Raw genomic sequence first — 19,047 nt, forward strand, 5'->3', positions numbered from 1 at the left:
ATGTCTGTATGTATGAAAATTCAAATACCTACAGAGACTAATCAGGTGATGCGGAGGCCTTAATACCAACCCTAAGAGAACAGGGACCATCTGAAGGGTAGGCCTCTACTCAGCTCCAGTCCCTTGCTGTGAGGCTGGAGTGCTGGCCCAGGGTTTTCAAGAGAAAACCTGTGATTCAAACTCTCATAATGTTTGTAGCTTATTTAAAAACATAAATGTTATGTGGGCCAATTAGAACTCATGTGCTGGGCCCAGGAACACACAGTCTGCTTTGTAACAAGGCACATTCTGGCAGAGGGACCAGCTACAGCACAGCTCATGCTAACCCACCAGCATTCTGGGAAGCACTCAGCCTCGCCACCAGGAGTCCGTGGGAGGCTTGGATGCTCCTACTGCTTGCTGGTCCTGACCGCAGCTTTGAACTAGCTGGAGCATCCCAGCTCCGATTTCCAGCACAGTGCCCCCCTCCCAGTGACCATAATGACAAGAACCTACCTGTGCCAGCCAGGCTCCCTTTCTCGAGTACACCTGCAATCCCAGTGGCCTTTTAAACCCAGAAATCGGGTTGCATCTTGCCTCTGTTAAAAGCCTGTCAGTGGCACCCCAGTTACTAAAGGAGGGTACACCCTCCTGTAGAGCCTACTTCCCACTGTACTCCACCTCCATCAACTTATAACTGCGTGCACTGCCTACCTCCTGCCCTCCAGGCAAACATACATCAAGCTTTCCCACCTCCTGTCTTCACTCCTGCAGTCCCCTCTGCTCAGAACACCTTCCTTTTAAGGCTCCTGATTAACAAACTGCCTCATCCTTCAAGATTCAGCTGGAGCTCACCTCCTCTACTCCTGATCTTCAGTTTCCTAGAGAACCAGCCTTTATCACCTCGGTGATACCACCACATGCCCACACTGCCCCTGCATTGCGATGCACATATCCGCCTGTCTGTCTGCCCTTCTCTTTCGGGGCACTATTGCCTTGTAATAGGTAAGCCAATTGCAAACACACAATTGAAGTGCCTTCTTGGTTATGTCTGTCTCCCTTCCACCGCCTTGCCCACAATGGGTCTGAGGGCATGGGTGGAAGCCTCGCGTGCCCGTGGGCACTGTCGGTGCTTACCGGCATCTTTTCCTCTACGTTCCTTGTTCTTTAATGTATTTACACGGAAATTACACTTTCGTACTGTAAACATAGATAGACTAAATGGTGCTTTGTCACGCGGGAGGGAGAGAGGATCTTCTCAAGACCATATCTGGTGAGCAGGCACTGGTGGGCTCAGACCCCGAACACTCTGGTGTGGCCAGTGTAGGAGGATGCGGGAGCAGGGTGGGTGTGGGGAGCCCACCAAGGGCACGGGGTGGAGAAGCTGGGTTGTCAGAGGCGCGGGGCCGGGTGGCAGGGAGTCCCAGCACAGCGTGCAGTCGGATGCAGAGCTGGTCTCCTCCACGTCCCTTTGGCCTCCGCGCGCGCGGCGGCCTGTCTCAGGGCAGGATTCCTGCCGGGCGGGCAGCGCCCCCTGGTGGCCTACTGCCACTCTGCCTGGCTCTCGAGGCCCTGGAAAGCGCAGTTCTGCAAACCTCGCTTTCTAGGTGGAGTTGAGAGAACCGGAGCCAAGACCACGACCGGCTATGCCTTAGGCTCCCTGTCTGTGAAACAGCGCGATAATTGCATCTCATAGGGCTGTGGTGTCGATTAAAGACGCAAATGGAAAACATTTGGGGCAGTTTGTTAATCAGGAGCCTTATTATGGAAAACACTCAGGACAGTGTCTAAGCCCTCAACACACCTGAACTATTGAAGATGCCCCTCTGGAATCTCCGTGTGTCTGGAGAGTCCGTTCGGGTCAAGGAGCCTGTCAGGAACAAACAATATGAAACTCTTGGTCCTTTCCCAGTGTGGACTCAAGGGAGAGCCTCTGCCTTGTTTATACCTCCCGGGTCGTGAGGTGTAGAGGACCAAGGTTTAAACAAATGTTGGTCTCTATCTGGAACCTCTGAGGCCACTTTTATGGATTTAGTGTCCATAAAGGGGATGCCTAGTGTATGGCATATTGATGCACCAGAGTCAAGAGAAGGGGATTAACAACACATTGGGGGCCTGAATAGACACCCCTTTATATTAGCTGCCCCACTCCGTCCGGAAACTAAGCCTTCCGACTCGCAAGCACCGGGTTCCGGTGCCCAGATGAGGGAAGAGAGAAGGCGAGAGGGAAAAGAGAGGACAGAGCAGCTTCCACCTCACCCTGGGCTGGGACGGCCTCCGAACACTGGCCAAGAAGAAGGCTGCAAGTGGGACGTTTCTGCGAGTCCCCGAGGTGGGTGCTTCTTGTGGGCGTGTAGGGAGGACAGGGAAGACTGCTCTCCAGCCCACTTAGGAGTCCCTTCCTGTGTAGACTCCGGGAGGGGTCCCTGCGCTAGGAGTACCTTCCTGGGATTGTTGGGCTAGGCGCTGAGGCCCTTCTCCTAGGCCCTGAGGGAGAAGAGGTTGCCATGGGCGCTGACCCATGGGCCAAGAACAGGCTGGCTCCAGCACTCCCAGCCTGCTGTAAGCCAGCCCTCAAGACCCTCCAGGAACCTCGGCCTGGACCTAACTGCCTCTCCAGGCCTTACCTTTGCTCTCTTTCATGGGCCCTGTGTCCAGGGAGTTCTCAGAACTTGCACAGGTTTTCCTGCTTCGTTACCTTTGCTTGGAATGTCTTCTCCTACACCTTGGAGTCTCTCTAAATCCAGCCCATCCCTCAAGACCAGGATCGCGTCTCTTCTCTGATCTCTCAATCGAATGAGCTCATAGCACTTGTACTTTGCCCTCTGTTAAGGTCTTATTCTTGCTTCTAATTATATACCATGTGTTTGTCATCTTTGTTCTTCTACACATCAGGTATTAAATGAATAAAGGCACAAGTGACAAATGAAACAGGCTTCACTTGCTCCATTTGTAGAACAAGACTAATCATACTGGTAAATCTCTCCCATCTTGAGAAAATCTTTCCTTGGCCCTGCATCTCTCTCAGCTACCGCCCCATCTCTACCTCCTCCGAGGCAAGCTTCTTCCCTACCTCCCCATCTCTTTGCAAACTACCTATGGGCTCGGCCTTGCCTGGAAATCATCTCCTCACCTTTTGGGACCCAGCATTGATGCTTCCTCCTCTCAGAAACTTTTCCTAACTGTACTCCCCACCCCCAACAGCCTGACAAGACTGACCTAAGTGTCCAGTGAGTGCTTATGTCCACCCAGGTTTGCCCCAGTGCTAGAGGAGTCTAGTGCTAGTCCAGATCTACTTTTTGTTTCTTCTGAATTCACAAGAGGATTATCCTTCTCCACCCTCATGGCAGTTAGGCTGGGACACCTGACCAGTTCTGGCCAATGGGCCAGGAGCAGAGGTGAAGCATGTTACTTCCGGGCCAAAACATTTACCTACCACTGCATGGCCTTCAAGGATTTTCTACTCTTGCTTCTCCAATCGTAGCAGCATGTTATGCAATGGAGATACCTCAGGACCCCAGCTGTCTGGAATACTGAGTCACCATTTGGAGGCCAGTCTTCTGGAGAGCCACCCAGACTCACAGTGGATTTTAGGTGAGCAAGATATAAGCTTCTACTGTGTCATGTGACAGATTAGTGAGGTTTGTTACCACAGCACAGCTAAGCCTATCTGACCGAGTTGCCATTAAAGGAGTTTGTTAAATGAATGGATTCATGAACTGCAAAGATCTGTGCACATTTTAGTTATTGTCATCCAGGTGTAGCAGGTGCCTGGGAGGCAGGGATTTCAACAAGGTCAGGTGACCCCTGGGTATTGTGTAGTGTGGCGACACTGCAGGGGTAAGGGTGGGCGGGTGAAGAGTGTGTCATAAGAGAAAAACTTTCTCTCACTTACGATTTGCCAAGGGCTTGCTCTGGGCCTGTTTACATATTTAATCTCTGAGGAAAGGTTATAATGAATCTAGTGCTGTTGGTAGGAGACAGACATTTATCTCAGGAATTTTCCTGTGGTTATAAAAGATAGAATTTCTCTCTTGGATTCACAAGATTTCTCTCTCTCTCTCTCTCTCTCTCTCTCTCTCTCTCTCTCTCTCTCTCACACACACACACACACACACACAGCCCCTGCCAATCTTTCTGGGAATCTGTAATATAAAATTTTAATATCAATTTGATACTGACTGGATTCAGCCCCCAGCTTAACTGTATCTCTCCATCTTTGAGAGTAGTTGGAGTAAATCACAATATGGCTTTGTTTCCTAAGCAAGAATCTGCAAACCCGTCAGCAGGTGGGGGTGTTCCCTTGACGGTCTGTCTGTGTACAGCTCTCTCAGAGCCCTTCCCCCTGATGGCCTTTTCCTCCTTGTCCATTGTCTGCAACTCTCCTTTCACTAACGATGCTATAGGGTGATAGTGGCCCTGGTTAATGAATAGCTGTAATGATTTTGCTACTTGAAGAAGGTGGGTAAATGAAATATTACCTGCCTCTTCCCACTCCATTACCCACCTTACATGGCCCCCAGTAGATTCCCCCACCCCCCTCCCAGGGGCCAGTGAACTTTAGTGCAAATAGAAGAGGCTCCCCGCAATTTCAGAATGACTCCAAAAGATAGAGCTGGTTCTGGAGCTGGAATGGACAGAGAGGGCTGGACAGCCTGGTTTGAGTCCAGGTCCAGTCAGTTATCATTTGTATGAAGTTGGCCACAATGGTTACTTCCTTAATTTCAGATTTCTCATCTTCAGATGGGGCCCTGAGATCAGTCTGTCTTCCATCACAGGCCTCTCTATGGTGAGGATCACCCTAGAGGGCTTTGGGCCAAAGGATAACTTATGGAGCTATGGCATTTGATTCTCACTGCATTTTCTCTCTCTTATGCCAAGAACGTTCAAGGAAGGATGGGATAAAAAGGATCCTGCAGGCCTGTTCTTTCCTGGCTTTTTCATTCAGCCCTGGGGGAGAGGGAGAGGGAGTGGAGCAGAGGGTGGGCTTCCTAGAACTGGCCAGGGAGGTGATGTAGATACGATGTGCACAGGGAGGTGGTTCTATCCCTGGGATCCGGCCTCTGCAGGGTCTCTAGACTCAGGAGAGAAGCTTTGGCCTCAGACTGGGAAGAGACTGAAGGCACACAGTGGCAGGACCTAAGTACCCACAGGTGGCTCTGGGAGCCAGACCCAAGAATGCCAGCCAGCAGGATGAGGGCTTGAAGTCAGACATAAGTGATTTAAAGAAATAACTGTGGCACACGTTTTGCACTCTTAAGTTTGTAGAGTGAGGATTCCACTCTCAGTAGTAAGAACCTAATACAAATGTGAGCTCTTGGATTGTTTCACATGCCTACTAGCTCCTGATTGCAGCCACTCAGGAAATCAGATTTGTAGAACCCCCTCTCCCCATCTTGTTACCTTTCACTCACATTTGAGCTTACCAAAGGTCTATCAAGTGTGTAAATTTCTCAGTGGCCTAAGCATGAGTGGGCATCCCTGAGGCTGTGCTGCATAGATGACCCACCACACAGCATCTGACAACCTCCCGCATCGGCTTCACATGAGGAGCCAGTTAAAATTGCCACTCCTGGGTCCCCCTCAGACCCATGGAAACGGACTCTGAGGCTGGGTGGACAGTGCTGGAACTCTGCATTTCAATAACATCCTCTACGAGAGTTTAATGCTCAAGGAAGTTTCTTACGCTTCGCTCTAGAAGTGAAATGAAGAGACACCATTATATTCCCTGCTGGCGGCTGAGAGAAAAAATTTGTTGTGGGAGTGGTAGTGTGGCTGCGACCACGTGATCAATGACAATTACGATATCAATTCCATTTTATACCATGGACTTAGCTGTTTGGGTTGAACCCCACTTCTGGATATAAACTCAAGAGCAGGGATCAGGTCTCCTGAGAGATCAGTACTAGGGGCCTTTGACAGCCACCTGCAGAACTTCACCGAAGGAACAGGAAGCATCTGCTGCCTGCTCTGTACCGGGCTGATGGTTTGAGAGAGGCATTATCTCTGATCCCCACAAGCTCCTGAGGGCTGTGGCATGGGCACCTCCTCTGACCAGAAAGTGCAGGTGCTGTCTGCTCTCTGTCTGGCAGATACACATAATAGGACAAATTAGTGACCAACTTAAATCAATAGTAAAATGACAATATATTAATAGCAATATCATAATAGAATAAAGACTTGGAGAGCAACCAATCTTCCAGGATCTGAAGGGTGGCATTCACCGTTTGTGAACTTAGCCGAAGGCAGTGCCTCCAGAATTTGGTTAAATTGTGGCAAGAAGGACAGTGTTAGTAGCAGGGAATCATTTTCCAAGCAGAACCATTTTAAAGGCTGAAACTGGTCCTTGAGGCTGCATGGAGCCTCCCTTCCTGAGAGATCTTTAGAAATAAGGCTGGTGGCTTTGGAAATAAAGCTGCTCTAACAGTGGCTTTCACAAAGACTTCATGGCCGTTTGGCTGTTGACATAAAGTTTTTGGCTTACCACCATATGAGGCCTTTCTGGAGGTGGCTTCCAGGGTACCCTGGAAGGGTTTTTCAAGGGATCCACACGTGGGAATGACCAGTGCCCAGCTGCTCCAGAGGATATGGTGCAGCCAGGTCTCTATCTGGCAAAGGGCCAGGTACAGGATCAGTCTGGTGGGACATGATGGTCAAGATCTTATTGACAATCTCTAGGCTCTTGCTGTGCCTGTCTCCTAGCTCCCCCTGCCCACTGAGCACACTCTCGTTGGTGGTCCTAATGTGCGTGGAAGGTAGGGGGTTGGGATCCCAGGGAAGCTGGGTGGAGAGCAATGTACTAGCACTGTCTTGCACAGAGTCGGTCTCCAATAAATGTATTTGTTGACGAAAGGCTCTACCACACAGCTGCAGTGTCTCAACCAAGGCCCTCACAGGTTGCCCAACTCTGGGGGCAGTGAGAAGAGGCTGAGGAAACGCTGATGAATTGGAGCATGTTTGAAACCAGGAAGGCCAAGCTCACCAGCCTCTCTTTTGTGGACTGCAGCTCACCATCCAGCTTTTGACCTTCCCTTGGCTTCCACACTTGCTTTGCTGACATCCTGGGCTGCTTCTCTTTACTCAGTGGCATAGAGGCTCAAGTCCAGCCAGGGAAGCCCATGTAAAGCCACCCCATCTGCTCCAAGGGAAATTTGGGGAGGGTCTTCCCATCACTCTGAGAGGAGGAGTCTTATCTTCACATTATAGGGGTGACAAGTTGGGCATCATGGCCATTTCACAGCCTTCCTTGGGTCTTCACCATGGTGTGACTTTCTTAGTTTGAAATATATGCCCAGAAAGACGGAGAGGAACATGCACAGACCCCTGCATAGAAGGATCTAGAATTAATCTGAACAGCATTTGGATGACCTGTCCTCCGGGTGTCTTAGTCCCTGTTCTGGTGGTGCCTGAATATGGGTAACCGAGAGGGGACCAACTGGCCAAACTTCCCAACACAGCAGCTTCCAAAATGGCCTCTTGGGGCAGGAAGTGAGGACCCAGAGGAGGGAAGCCAGCCCCTCCTGGGCTCTGCATCGATGCTGAACCCAGATGCAAAGGGGTCTACAGCCAGGCTCCCTCACCCCCCTGCCTGGCCGTGGTCCTCAACAACTCAGCCTACTCCCTTCTACCTCCGGGTGGACACCCCCTTTCCTCTCTCCACTTAGGAAACCGCCCCCTCAGAGGGCATCCTTGCTGGAGAACCCAGCACTGAGGAGATCCTGGGCAAATGGGGGCCCTTCCCAAAGAGCCAGGGAAGACCTTGCCCTCCAGCTCTGTGCCCACCTGGCCCAGGAGCTCAGTGGCCCTAAGGAACCCTGTGAACAAGGGACCTTTGGGAGGAGGTAGGGAAGGCAATGGTGAATGGGGTTTTCTTTCTTATTTAAAAAACAGAAAGGAAATGATGTGTTAACATTAGTAAATATAGACAGGTGTGGAAGGGCATGTCCACTCTCGGAGAAGAGCAGCACTGGGCCGAGGGTCAAAGGTCAGATGAGGTCCGCAGCCTTCTGCACATTGTACTCCTTGTTCTTCTTCACCCGCCAGCTGATGATCAAGAGAAGCAGCGTGCCCAGTGCCTTGTAGCCCATCTGCAGGCCCAGGTACCTGTGGGGCAGGAGGACACAGGACTGGTGAGGGGGCGTAGAAGCTCTTTGACCCTCACCCCGGGGCCACTGCCACCAGGAAGAACAGTATCATTCTTATAGCAGCCCATGCAATATGTTGTCACCGCTCAAGTAAGGATCTGTCATCACCCAGGTGGAGACCATTTTTTTCATTCCTTTAATCCACAGGGGTACAAGCCTCCTGGGAAGCGGGTAGGGAGAGGCGTGCAGGACTCCTAACCCAGTGGTCCTCATCTTTGCACTGGCGCCCCCAGAGGCCAAAGGCAACACTGCAGCCCCAGCCAGGCCTGAGGGTCCTGTCCTCCCAAAAGGCCAGAAGGAAAGGGGCACCTTCTTGCTGCCCCCTTGGTCCACCCCTCTCTTGGCCTTCTGTGATACTCTCACATCATTCCCAGACCCCGTTCTGCCCCCTCAAGCCCCTTCTCCCCACCGTTTCTTGTCTGTGTGATGATGACAGCGGGTGAGGTGGATGGAAGGGGTACAGAACTCAGTGGCACTGTAGCTGGGCTCAGACTCCCTGAGGCAGATTGGACCCACCTGCCCTTGACTTCTGCCAGGAGCTGTGACTGGACCACTTCCTTCTGAACAGTGGGTGGTTGGCCTTGCATCATCGTTTCACAGCCACGCCTCCCCCTTAGACTCCGGCCATCCCCTTTCGTTTTGACACACTTCATTCTGCTGCTGTCCCTCTTAAGGGCCAATGGCGACTGCAGATTGGGGGCTATCTCAGAGCATCCCCTGAATTTTGTTACTTGGATGGCTCTCTGTGAGCCCTGAAATGCTTGTCACCAGTGGCCCCTGCTACCCACCTATGGCAGCACCCCTCTTGTCCCTCGGAAGCCTGACAGTCCCCACAATAGTCACCAGAGCAGATGACTGCCCTTTGCTTGGGTCTGGGGCCTGGCCTCCTTGACACACGATGTGCTGGGTCCTCACCTGTCTCGGAGGGCGTCATTGTCATAGTAAGCACAGGCCCCTCGCCTCCCTGAGCACTGCAAGTTCCACCGGATGCAGGAGTAGTCGATGGTGAGGCCATAGAGAGCTGGAGATGGCAGCCAGGCTGGCATCAACGGGAAAAGAGTTCAGAGAGCTCAGGTCACATGGAGCTGCAGGCAGAGGCATCTGGCAGGGTGAAGAGCCAGCCCCCCAAGGCCTTGCCTGTCACAGGTGTGAGGGCAGCTTTGCCCCGCCCCTGGGAATCACAGTGACTTTGGGAAGCAATAGCTTTCTGTGAAGCCTGAACTCGTCTTTCACTAGAGCTTAGAAGAGAAAAGGGACCAGGGCCACTTTTCCAGGGCGGAGTGAGTCACAGAGGTTACCTTGATGCCAGCTTACAGACAACACAGTTCCCATTGACTCCCCGTGTCCTCACAGCAGCCTGGAGCGGGGAATGTCCTCTTTAAGGAGGAAGGTGGGTTTGGAGAGCTCACCGTCAAATAGCCAAAAGGGGTCAGGGCTGGACTTCGAACCCTAGTTTACTGAGGTTCGAATCCCATGTTCTTTAACTACACCAAGCTGCCCTGCTGACTCAGCCAACACCTCCAGAAGAACCCCAACACCCTGGCTGCTCAGAGTTTCTACCCCAGGTACACTAAACTTCCTTGAAGCTGAGCAGTGAGACCTGGTCCAACAGGGGCTATATGCCTTACCGCTCTAAAATATTCTGGAATGGCCCCTGTATTGTTCGCTACAATTCTAGACAATCACTGGACTGGGGAGGGCCTGCTCTGGAATCCACACCCAGGCCAGGCCACCTCAGTCTCAGAATCACTGTGCTGAGAACAGCCTTCCAGACTCTGTTTAAGGCCCTGTCAGAAGCTGCTTCCAGAGGAAAGCGGCAATCTTCTGCTTATGACTCCACCCAGAAGCAGGGAACCTTCCAGAACCAGCCTGTCTCCTCAGGCCCTGTCTCCTCAGGCTCCCTCATCTCCAGGTGACTGGGAGACTGAAGCTGGCCACAACTGACCTCGGATAATGTTCCCTAAATAGAAACAAAGTCCAGAAAATTTTTTGACCAAGTCCCAGTGGGTATATCTAAATTTGCTGGGGTTTATAAATACAAAGTCCTTTATTCTACCCCAGTGGAACTATGTTCTCGGCTGAATGGAATCCCTCCAGGCCTGGCTTTCATAAGATGGTCTCACATTGAGTTATCTGAGTTCAAATGAAAACACAAAGGCAGTGTGTGCTTTGAGCAGCGAGAGGGCGGTCTTTCCAGGTGGCGGGAAGAGGTAGGGCAGGGCTCTTTGAGGTTTCAGAGCAAGTCACAGATGAGCTAGAAATGAAAACGAGGAGCTGTGATGACGACAGCACCTCTGCCACCAGGACAGCATAGATCCTCCTGCTCTGCTTCCTCTGTGTTTGCAATTCAGACCCAGAGGAGCAAGTGGCCCGAGGCTAAGAAATCCCATTGAAACTGGTTCATTCTTGACATCTGAACACCTCACCTAACATCCGTTGGAGAGGGCCCTGCAAAAGCTTCCGCTCAGCAGGCCCAGGAGGTGATATGTCACCAGAAAGACAATGGAAGACGCTTCAGGGCCAAGTGCAGACCTGGCTCCTGGATAATTATGCACACTGGGCTCTGTAGGAAGTTCAGCATTTGAGGTCAGAAAGTATCCCTTGATAGTAACTGAAGTCCCTCCACAGCCATTGCCATATTCTCCACTGCAATACGCAGCCCCTAGGTTCTTAATAAACACGTCCTCAGTTGGATCCAGTCCCTTTACTTCATTTACCTGTCTCTGCAGGGGTTTCCATATTAATGCCTCGTGTTTATCTAGTGCCTACGGACTGTCCAGTATGAGCAGTCTGAGAAAGAGCCTGCAATGTGCTGGGTGGCCCACGCATGTCCCTACCCCCAGGCCATGCACCCGGGGAGGGCTGCCACGCCTTGTTCCCGAAGCCGGCTCACCCTCCCGTGTGGGCACTACGGATCATGTGTGTTCACAGCTCCATTCCTCCGCAGGCTCCGGGCCACGTGAGGGCAGGCAGAGTTTGCTAGCAGAGGGTTCCACGTGGAGAAATGTTTGCTGAATGGTGGTAAGAGGAGTGAATTTTATAAAATGGGAGGGAAGTCAGGGCTAGGCTCAGCTGTCATTCTGGCTGAGACAGGAATGCAAGGTTTTGTTCTTATAGGAAGTTCTTGGACAGAGATGAAAACTCCTTGCCTTTGAGTCTCTATTAGGTATCCTCAGCTGTGTCTGCTTTTCATTTTTCTTATATAATTTAGTTTGGAATTGGCACCACAGATGGAATCTCTTCTAACCACAAGTAATGGGGAAACTGCCCATATAAGATTTGGGCATTTAGTGTTGTCTTGATTATTCACAGATTCTCTTTACAACGGAGATGAGAGAGGGCTTTCCCCATCCCTGCCCTGAACCCTGTCACCCGCAGATGTCCTGGGGCCACTCCTCAGGAAGGGAGCATCTCAGACACTTACCCAGCAGGCGCATTAGCAAGAACTGTACCCCAATGGCAAATGACTTTTCTTCCTGGTTCACCACACTGCAGAGGAAAACAGGAAATCAGCAGCAGGAGGACTCAGGGCTGTGCCTTCCCTCAGTTAGGGGCAGCCAGGCTTAGTCAGAACCTGCCCTCACACCGCCTGATGAGCCACCTGGCTGACTGGATTCACCTCAGACGAGCACTTCTGTCGTTTATATCAGTGATTCTCAAAGCATGATTGCTGGACCAGCAGCATAAGCATCCACTTAGAACTTCATAGAAATGCAGATTCTCAGGCCCCATCTCAGACTTAAGAATCAGGTATGCTGGGGCTGGGGCTCAGCAATCTGTGTTGTAAGAAGCCTTCCAGGAGATCCTCAAGTTTGAGAACTACTAGGCTCTGTGATTTTCAGGGCTGCTCAGAGTCCCCTTCAAGAGGCAGTGGCCAAAAGAGGCTGGGAGGAGAGAGAAGGATGCTGAAGGGCATGTTTATAGCAGCAGGTCTGAACAACACCCACGGAGTGTTTTATAACAATAAAAGGCAGCCCCAATGCAAAGTGTGATTAGGGCCCCTGGGCTGTATGCTTCCGTATGCAACTAAAAAGATCCTCTACCTAGGGCCAGCTTTGTGGGCATGCGACCTGCGCAGTCTCACAAGGCCCCACCCTCAGAAAGGCCCCACGTTTGGTTTGATGCTCTGCCATGACTGTCTTGAAAATCTTAATAGTTTTGGAACTGGGAGCCCTGCATTTTCATTTTGCACTGGATCTTGCAGATTATGCAGCCAGCCCTGCCTCTGCCTTTCTTCCCGCAAGTGGGGAACAGTGTTTGGCCGAGGAAGAAGATTCAGAGAGACAGGAGGTGGTATCACCAGGCCCCGCCATCCCAGCAGGCCATGGGACTACTCCCCCAAATACAAGGCGGGGAGCCAGGAGCTGGTTAGTTAGAGGCTTCTCTGCTCTCTGAGGACACACACTCCTGGGAGGGTGATTGATTGTAGGGAAAAAGCATTTGGGGCTGAGGGGACGGCAAGGAAGGGAACTGGAAGTAAACTGGAAAGGGACCTTTTTCCAGCGTCTCTGAGGGGTGGCCTGGTGAGAGCAATGTTCACTGGAGTGTAGCAAGGGAAAGAGGCATCCACTGGGGTCCCCCAGTAGAAAATACCTCAACTCTCAATCTAATGGCTGCTTCCTTTGTGCCTACAGATTCTTCCAATGGCTTGACCTATAATAGATGCCTCTTGTCTTGGTCCTTAGAATCCCCTAGATTCTCAACTAAATGGCACTTGGGTACCCCAATTTGCTTTCTGATGGAGATCTTGAGCTGTTTCTGGTCTCTGCCCGCTTAGGCCCTGAATTAATGCTGGTTTTCTGGCTACTCTCTCTCCTTCCACATTTTCAATGAAACTTCGCTTCCAGCCTGTGTTTCCCTGCCGAGCTGGGGGCCTGGACTGATATAATAATGCCCGGATAGCCTACAAAGTCATCTTTAAGCCTCATCTTCTTCACATTAGCATCCATTCTTTCATTTTTCCCAGTGGGATTTAGCCATAATCCATGTTGAGATCCTGGGGCCTCTTCTCCAATTTCACTCCAGTCCCTGATCAGACTCAGAAGGGGGAGAGTTTCTAGAAAATCCCATTCTGTAATTGAAATGATGCTCTTTCTCCACTACGTCTCCCTGGGGCTTGACAGAAATCTACTGGGATGTGATCCGAGAGAGACTGCTCCCTCCTCCCATGAAATTTCCTTATCATGGCCACCCCCAGATCTTTCTCAGGGTTAGAGTCTCCACCATGGTCCGTCTGACTTGGGGTGCAAGAAGGGAACCCTATTCAAGGTGAAAGCATTGGTCCTTGGAACGCCCAGGATGGGGAGTGGTAGGAAAGAGGGTGGTGGTAGTGTCGGGAGAAGCACTGTGCCGTGGTTGCTGAAGCACGCCTACCCGTTCTTGCGGAGTATGCTAAGAATGTAAGGTCCTGACTGCTCTTTTCCTGGGCCATTTCTCAGGATTGTGGTTGCAACAAGTAACCTTGAAGCATGAGATAAAATCTTCCCCTAGGCCAAGAGCAGGCTTGGTCTATAGAAGCGGTGGCTCTCTCAAGCTCAGTGCTCCTCGGCTGTGACATAAACCCACTGCGTGTGAAACATATACCTGGGCACCTTTATGTCACCCTCTAGGACTTGGGGGCGGGGGCAAGGATAGATGATGCAACATAAGGTTCATGCTGCTTGTTGTGCTATGAGTAACAAAGCCCTTTGCCTTTGACCCAAGAGTCTCCATCCTCACCAGCATCCTTGAAACAGGAGCAGAAACAGGATCTTGGTAGTTTGCAAGCTCACTTGTAAAGAGGGTAAAATCCCAACCCTAACAAGTGGCCGCTTCCATTTCTTCCTCATCTCCTAGGCGTCTGGGGAAAATATGTCACTGGCACTAGCTAGCTGTTTATTATTATTATTATTATTAATTTGGTCAATAGCGATAATTAACCAATATGTAAAGCACCTCGTATTTACAAAGCAATTTACTATATAATCCCGACACCAATCCTTTGAGGTCAATATCATTAACCTTATTTCATAAATGAGGAAACTGAGACTCAGTGAGGTTGGCCAACACCCAAGGACATTCGACCAGTGTATGGCAGAGCTGGGCCTTGAACCCTGGCACAGGGCATGCAAATCTTGTGTTTTTCCTTTTCTGCTTGTGAGCTGGGTGAGGCAGGAGGGAGGCAGGCAAGGGGAGGGTTAGGTGAACTTGATTGAAATGTTTTCTCCTTTGCAGACAGTGAGGTGAAGAGAGGGTCATTCCCTGTCAAAACCTCGGGAGGCACTTTGGTGCCACTGTAATGGGACACCTTTGCCCTCCCCCCAGCCTTGGCCAGCCTTTCTCTTCTAACCTGAGAACTTATTCCTGGCTCCTAACACACTGGATTTTTCACATTTTCATCCTTTCTCACAACCTTTATTCTCTTTCTGCAACTTTCCTAATTTTCTATCCTCAATTTTGTGCATCCAACTGAATTCTCTTCCCTCTTCTCAGTTCTTCAAGGATTTGAAAATAAGTGAATCTCCAGGCATTTCCACAGTGTGGAGCCAGGCAGTCTGGCTTCATCACGTGGCCCTGCCCTCCTAGACTAGTGGTCTCTCACGTGCACAATGGAGGTGCTGACAGGGCTGCGGAATGGGGGGCTGCAGTGAAGAGCTCTGCACAGAGCCTGGCATGGTTGGGGCCTTCGGCACTGATGATTAGTGTCATCTCCCCACATCACCCAAAGAACATTGCACATTCACGTTCAAAGGGCTCTAGTGCCAGGAAAGGAGGAGAGACAAGGAGTGGGCAGCTGGGCGCAGAGCAAATGGAAACATGGGGAAGGAGAGACGACTCACCGCAGAACCATCATGTAGAGGGGGTTGTGGGAAACGCAGGCGATGAAGGCCGCGAAGGAGATGATGAAGATGGCCGGGAGCAGGAAGTGGGCACAGGGGGTGGGGCACGATCCTGTCTTTGCTGAAGCAGATCCCCCAGTCACACAGCTGCAGTTCAAATAGATCTTGAAAAGAAGAAGGAGGAGAAAGGGGGAAGGCAATTGTTATCACTTAAGCCTCCACGCACGTCGAACCAACCCTTTGGTTTGACAGTCCCTCCAGTTTCAAGCCCTCTGCCCTCCAGGTCCCTTGGGGAGTTGAGTGAGGCTGAATTTGAAGGTCAGGTGAGGGTTTCAAGGTGCCCCATGGATCCCGCCTCTGATCAGTGTTTGGGCGATAGAAACTATATTCGCCAAGACCATTCATCCAGTGTGGGCTGGGCTCCTGTAGCAGTTACACCCACATCAGGATATGCAGGATTCCACCGCCAGGCAAGGCCCACCCAGCTTGGGACCAGGGGCTGGAAAAGCTGTCCTCAGGGCCAGACCACCCAGCAGCAATGGTTTTGTGGCTTGTTGATTTTTCTGTTTGTGTGTATATCGCAGAGAGAGTAAGGAAAGTATAAATAGGAGGAGACAACAGCGAAAACACAACTGAATCTACTGAGCTCTTTATCTTCCAGAGCTTCCCGTATGAGAGGAATTCCTCGTGTCTGTAAGTCCTCTAGAGAAGAAGGTCCCTGTCTCAATACTGTTGCACAACTCGCCTTGGTGACCACTGTCACTGCCTGCGTTAGGTGATCTTCACCTTTCCTATTGCAGTGTCTAATGGACCAGCCTAGGACCATTTAAGTGTCAAAGCAGTTATAAGGCTGGGCTTGGATCTAATGAGCTAGTACGCTTCCTTCCACCACACAGCAGGAATGATGCACCTTCCTTATTTGGGCTGCTAGGAAGCTCAGAAATAAGTTATATACTATATGGCTGCTACTTTCCTCCGTCTGGATTTTTTTAACTTAGATTTTTTCCCTTATAATTTACTATTTTTTTTCTTGATATTATACTAATGGATGATTCAAGCCATTGTTGAAAACTTGTCAAGATTATTTGTGAAAGTAGATGAGTCAGAGGTGAGTAAATAAAGATAAGAAAATCACAGAAGCCACCACAGCGTTCTCCAACTGGAAGGCAATTGAGAAAGCATCTCGTCTAAGCTCCTTGTCTTCTTTCTACTTGAGACCCAGAGGTGGCTGTGGAAGCAGCTTTGCCCTGTCCTCTGAGAGGAGGATGGTTAAGTGGGGGCTAGCATCGCCCGTGCCCTCAACAAAGGCTTAAGAGAATAAGGTGCAATCCTTTCCTTAGGGGAACCACACAGACTTCTCACTGATCTTAGGACAAAGAACACTCAGTTTCTAAACCTGGCCTGCCTGGCCCTGGCCCTGCCCGCTCCCTGGCCTGGCTGGGTGTGACACTCCTCAGTGCCAGCCCTGACCTTCTCCCTTTTCTCCTATACTCAGCGGATTCAACACTGGGGACTTGTGGCTTGCTGTTTCTTTAGTTGGAATGCTTCACTCCCAGGTCTTCATAGGATTTTCTTCTGGTTGTTCAGTTCTAACGTCACCTTCTCGGGAAGGCCCCCAGACACTCTCTGTCCATGAACTCTCTTGATGGCATGGGTTACTTTCTAAAATGCCTTTATCTGATAGACTGTCACCTCTATGAGAGCAGGGACTGTGTCTGATGAGTTTACCACTGAATCCTCAGCACCTACAGCTGTGCCAGGTGTCCACTAAATATCTATTGAAAAACTGAACAAGGGACTCAGGTGGGTTTGCTGCTGACTGATCCTAGAAGTTCAGGGGCCATCGCACTCAGAAGGCTGAAAGGACTGTACCAAGTGAGCTAGTAAATGTGGGCTACAGGAGTGGAAGGCCAGGAGATATGTGACCTTGAAGAGATGTGCCCACAGAATGAAGCAGGGTCCTGGGTTCTAGACTCAGATCTGACCCTAAATAACTGCATGACTACAGGATAGTTGTGTGGCCACACCTGGGAGTTGAGGGGGTGAACCCAATGCTCTGATCACCGCTTCCAGCTCTAACCTTTCAGGTCCACATCCCAGAGGACCCTCTGCCCTTGATTTTTCTGGGCCAGTCCATGTGGCTTTCCAGCACGGCCAGAATGCATGACCCAGAGATGCCCATTAGGATCTGTCAGAATGAGCCTAGAAGGCCGCAGCCGAATGAGTGTTTTGGCTGGTTCTGCTCCAAACCTCAGGAATGTGCATTTTGAACTTTGGTCAATCTTTAATTGACTTTAAGCTGTAGGCATCTGGTCATGGCCTTAGGGAAGGGGAGGTGGAGAGAGGACAGGTATGGCCCAGAGGCCATGATGAGGGGAATGAGGGTGGTGCCCTGTCCACTTGGAGCCTAGGAGCAGTTTGTGAGGGTATATGCTGAGCACGGGGACCCTCGGGGTTCCTCCTGCCCTTACCCGTTGCTTGGAGGCTGCAGAGCTGATGTTGATGTGGCTGCAGCCAGCATGGCACGGGGAGAGGTACTCTACCCCATTGTCTCCACAGACCGGGTGGAAGATGGAATCCGGGCACGAGCAGTCCCGGCGGCAGGCAGGAGGCTGAGGATGTATAGAACTTGATGTGCTGCCAGCAAAACAGGAAATAGGGACTCAAACAAAGTAAGACCAAAGAAAAACCTCTCCACTCCAGCCCAGAGTGAGCCCCCGCCTGGTTAGTGTGCCTGTGCGTCTCTGTTTGTCTTGGGTCAGTGCCACTTGGGATCTGAATTATGCTTGTTGGGGCCAATGGTGAATTGGCTGCTGGTCCGTGTTCATGGCACCTCTCCATTTCTTCTGCCACCAGGAGCCCAAACCCACCAACTGCTAGTCACAGAAGCTTGGTCGGCAAAGCCCTCACTGCGGAAGTGGTCAAGATGAACAACAACCAAGACTCTGATAAGAGAGAAGGCAGATGCTACACAAAAATCAAAGACAGTATTTCCCTTCCGTTCTCTTCTACCAGGGTTAAGGCTGAGGGACAGACTGGGACCCCTTGAGGCAATCTGGAGTCTAGATGGCTCCTGTCTCTGGGTCTGTGTAGACATTGCCCAGGTCCCTCCAACCCTCTGAGCTTCAACCAAGGGGATTTCTCCAGATGAACGCACTGTTCCCACCATCCCCCATATCTGATATTCATAATCCTCTTTGGGGAGGGTTGGGATAGGGCCGACAAACCACAGTGCACAGCATTGCTAGAATAATTATACTAATGATAGTTAACATTAATGGGCATCTTTTATGGGCCAGGCAGTGTGCCCAAGGGTTTTTCATGCACATTCATCACAATAACCCTATAATTATTATGCTGCTTTTATGGATGAGGACACTGAAGATTAGATAAGTTAAGTAACTTTCCCCAACTAGTAAAGCAAGGCCAGAACTAGAAGCCCAATGCTAAACTATTAAAAGCCACCAAAAGGCCCCAACCCTTCTCAGCTTCTCAATCCATAGTCAGCCTGCAGAAAACCAATACAAACTTGGGGGGTAGTGGGTTCCCATCCTGACCAACCTTCCCTTTCTGCACATCCCTTCTCTCCTTCACCCACAAAATACACGAGAGGTTATTTCAAAGAGAAAGACAGAGAAAACACCAAGGCTGAAAGGTATAGTATCTCTTTATGTCGTAACCTCATTAGGCGAAATCTAAAAGAAAGGTGGCATCCAGAAAAAAATTAAATACTCCCTGCCCAGCAAGCACCCTCCCCTCACAGGCTTCTAAAGCTCTTCCTGAATATGAAGCCAGGCTTAAGACTTAGGACCATGTTGCTTTGTGCAAAACCGACAGGTATACTTTACCTGCCCTCTTCCTCACCTGCCCTAATTTTTCAAGTCTGCCATCACTTTCATTGTTTTCCCCCCCAGATCTTTTTAAGACTCCTTCTCTCATCTTTCTTCAGCAGCTCAATGAGACTCAGTAATTCTAGCCGCATGGAGCCGATGCTAAACATAGTTTATTTCCTGGTTCCTGAGGCTTACAGCCCTACAGATTCATCGTGAAACCAAACTAATTAGTTTTGGGGGCTTCTTAAAAAAACAGAGCCTTAATCCTGATTG

The 19,047-nt window shown here is 50.6% G+C and overlaps 1 protein-coding gene and 1 long non-coding RNA gene across 4 annotated transcripts in view; one reads left to right on the forward strand and one right to left on the reverse strand.

Annotated features, from left to right (window-relative positions):
* The first annotated feature begins 3,404 nt into the window (after nt 1-3,404).
* LOC120582098 (uncharacterized) lies at nt 3,405-18,213 on the forward strand. The gene is made up of 2 exons (XR_005647458.1): nt 3,405-3,573; nt 17,798-18,213. It is a non-coding gene; the product is annotated as an uncharacterized LOC120582098 (long non-coding RNA).
* SLCO2A1 (solute carrier organic anion transporter family member 2A1) overlaps nt 6,108-19,047 on the reverse strand; it is a 79,559-nt gene continuing 66,619 nt past the window's right edge. For 2 of the 3 annotated variants that reach the window (XM_039837179.1, XM_039837180.1), the window contains exons 10-14: nt 17,413-17,578; nt 14,942-15,105; nt 11,548-11,612; nt 9,039-9,162; nt 7,837-8,082 (exon numbers count right to left, since the gene is read on the reverse strand). In XM_039837179.1, the coding sequence (XP_039693113.1) occupies nt 7,965-8,082; nt 9,039-9,162; nt 11,548-11,612; nt 14,942-15,105; nt 17,413-17,578 (637 nt within the window). In that variant the 3' untranslated portion in view covers nt 7,837-7,964. Of the gene's footprint in view, nt 8,083-9,038; nt 9,163-11,547; nt 11,613-14,941; nt 15,106-17,412; nt 17,579-19,047 lie in introns of all 3 variants that reach the window. The other variant, XM_039837178.1, reaches the window with a different exon arrangement.

This window comes from Pteropus medius, unplaced genomic scaffold (genome assembly GCF_902729225.1).
Source record: "Pteropus medius unplaced genomic scaffold, Ma_sr-lr_union100, whole genome shotgun sequence".
NCBI classification, from domain to species: Eukaryota; Metazoa; Chordata; class Mammalia; order Chiroptera; family Pteropodidae; genus Pteropus; species Pteropus medius.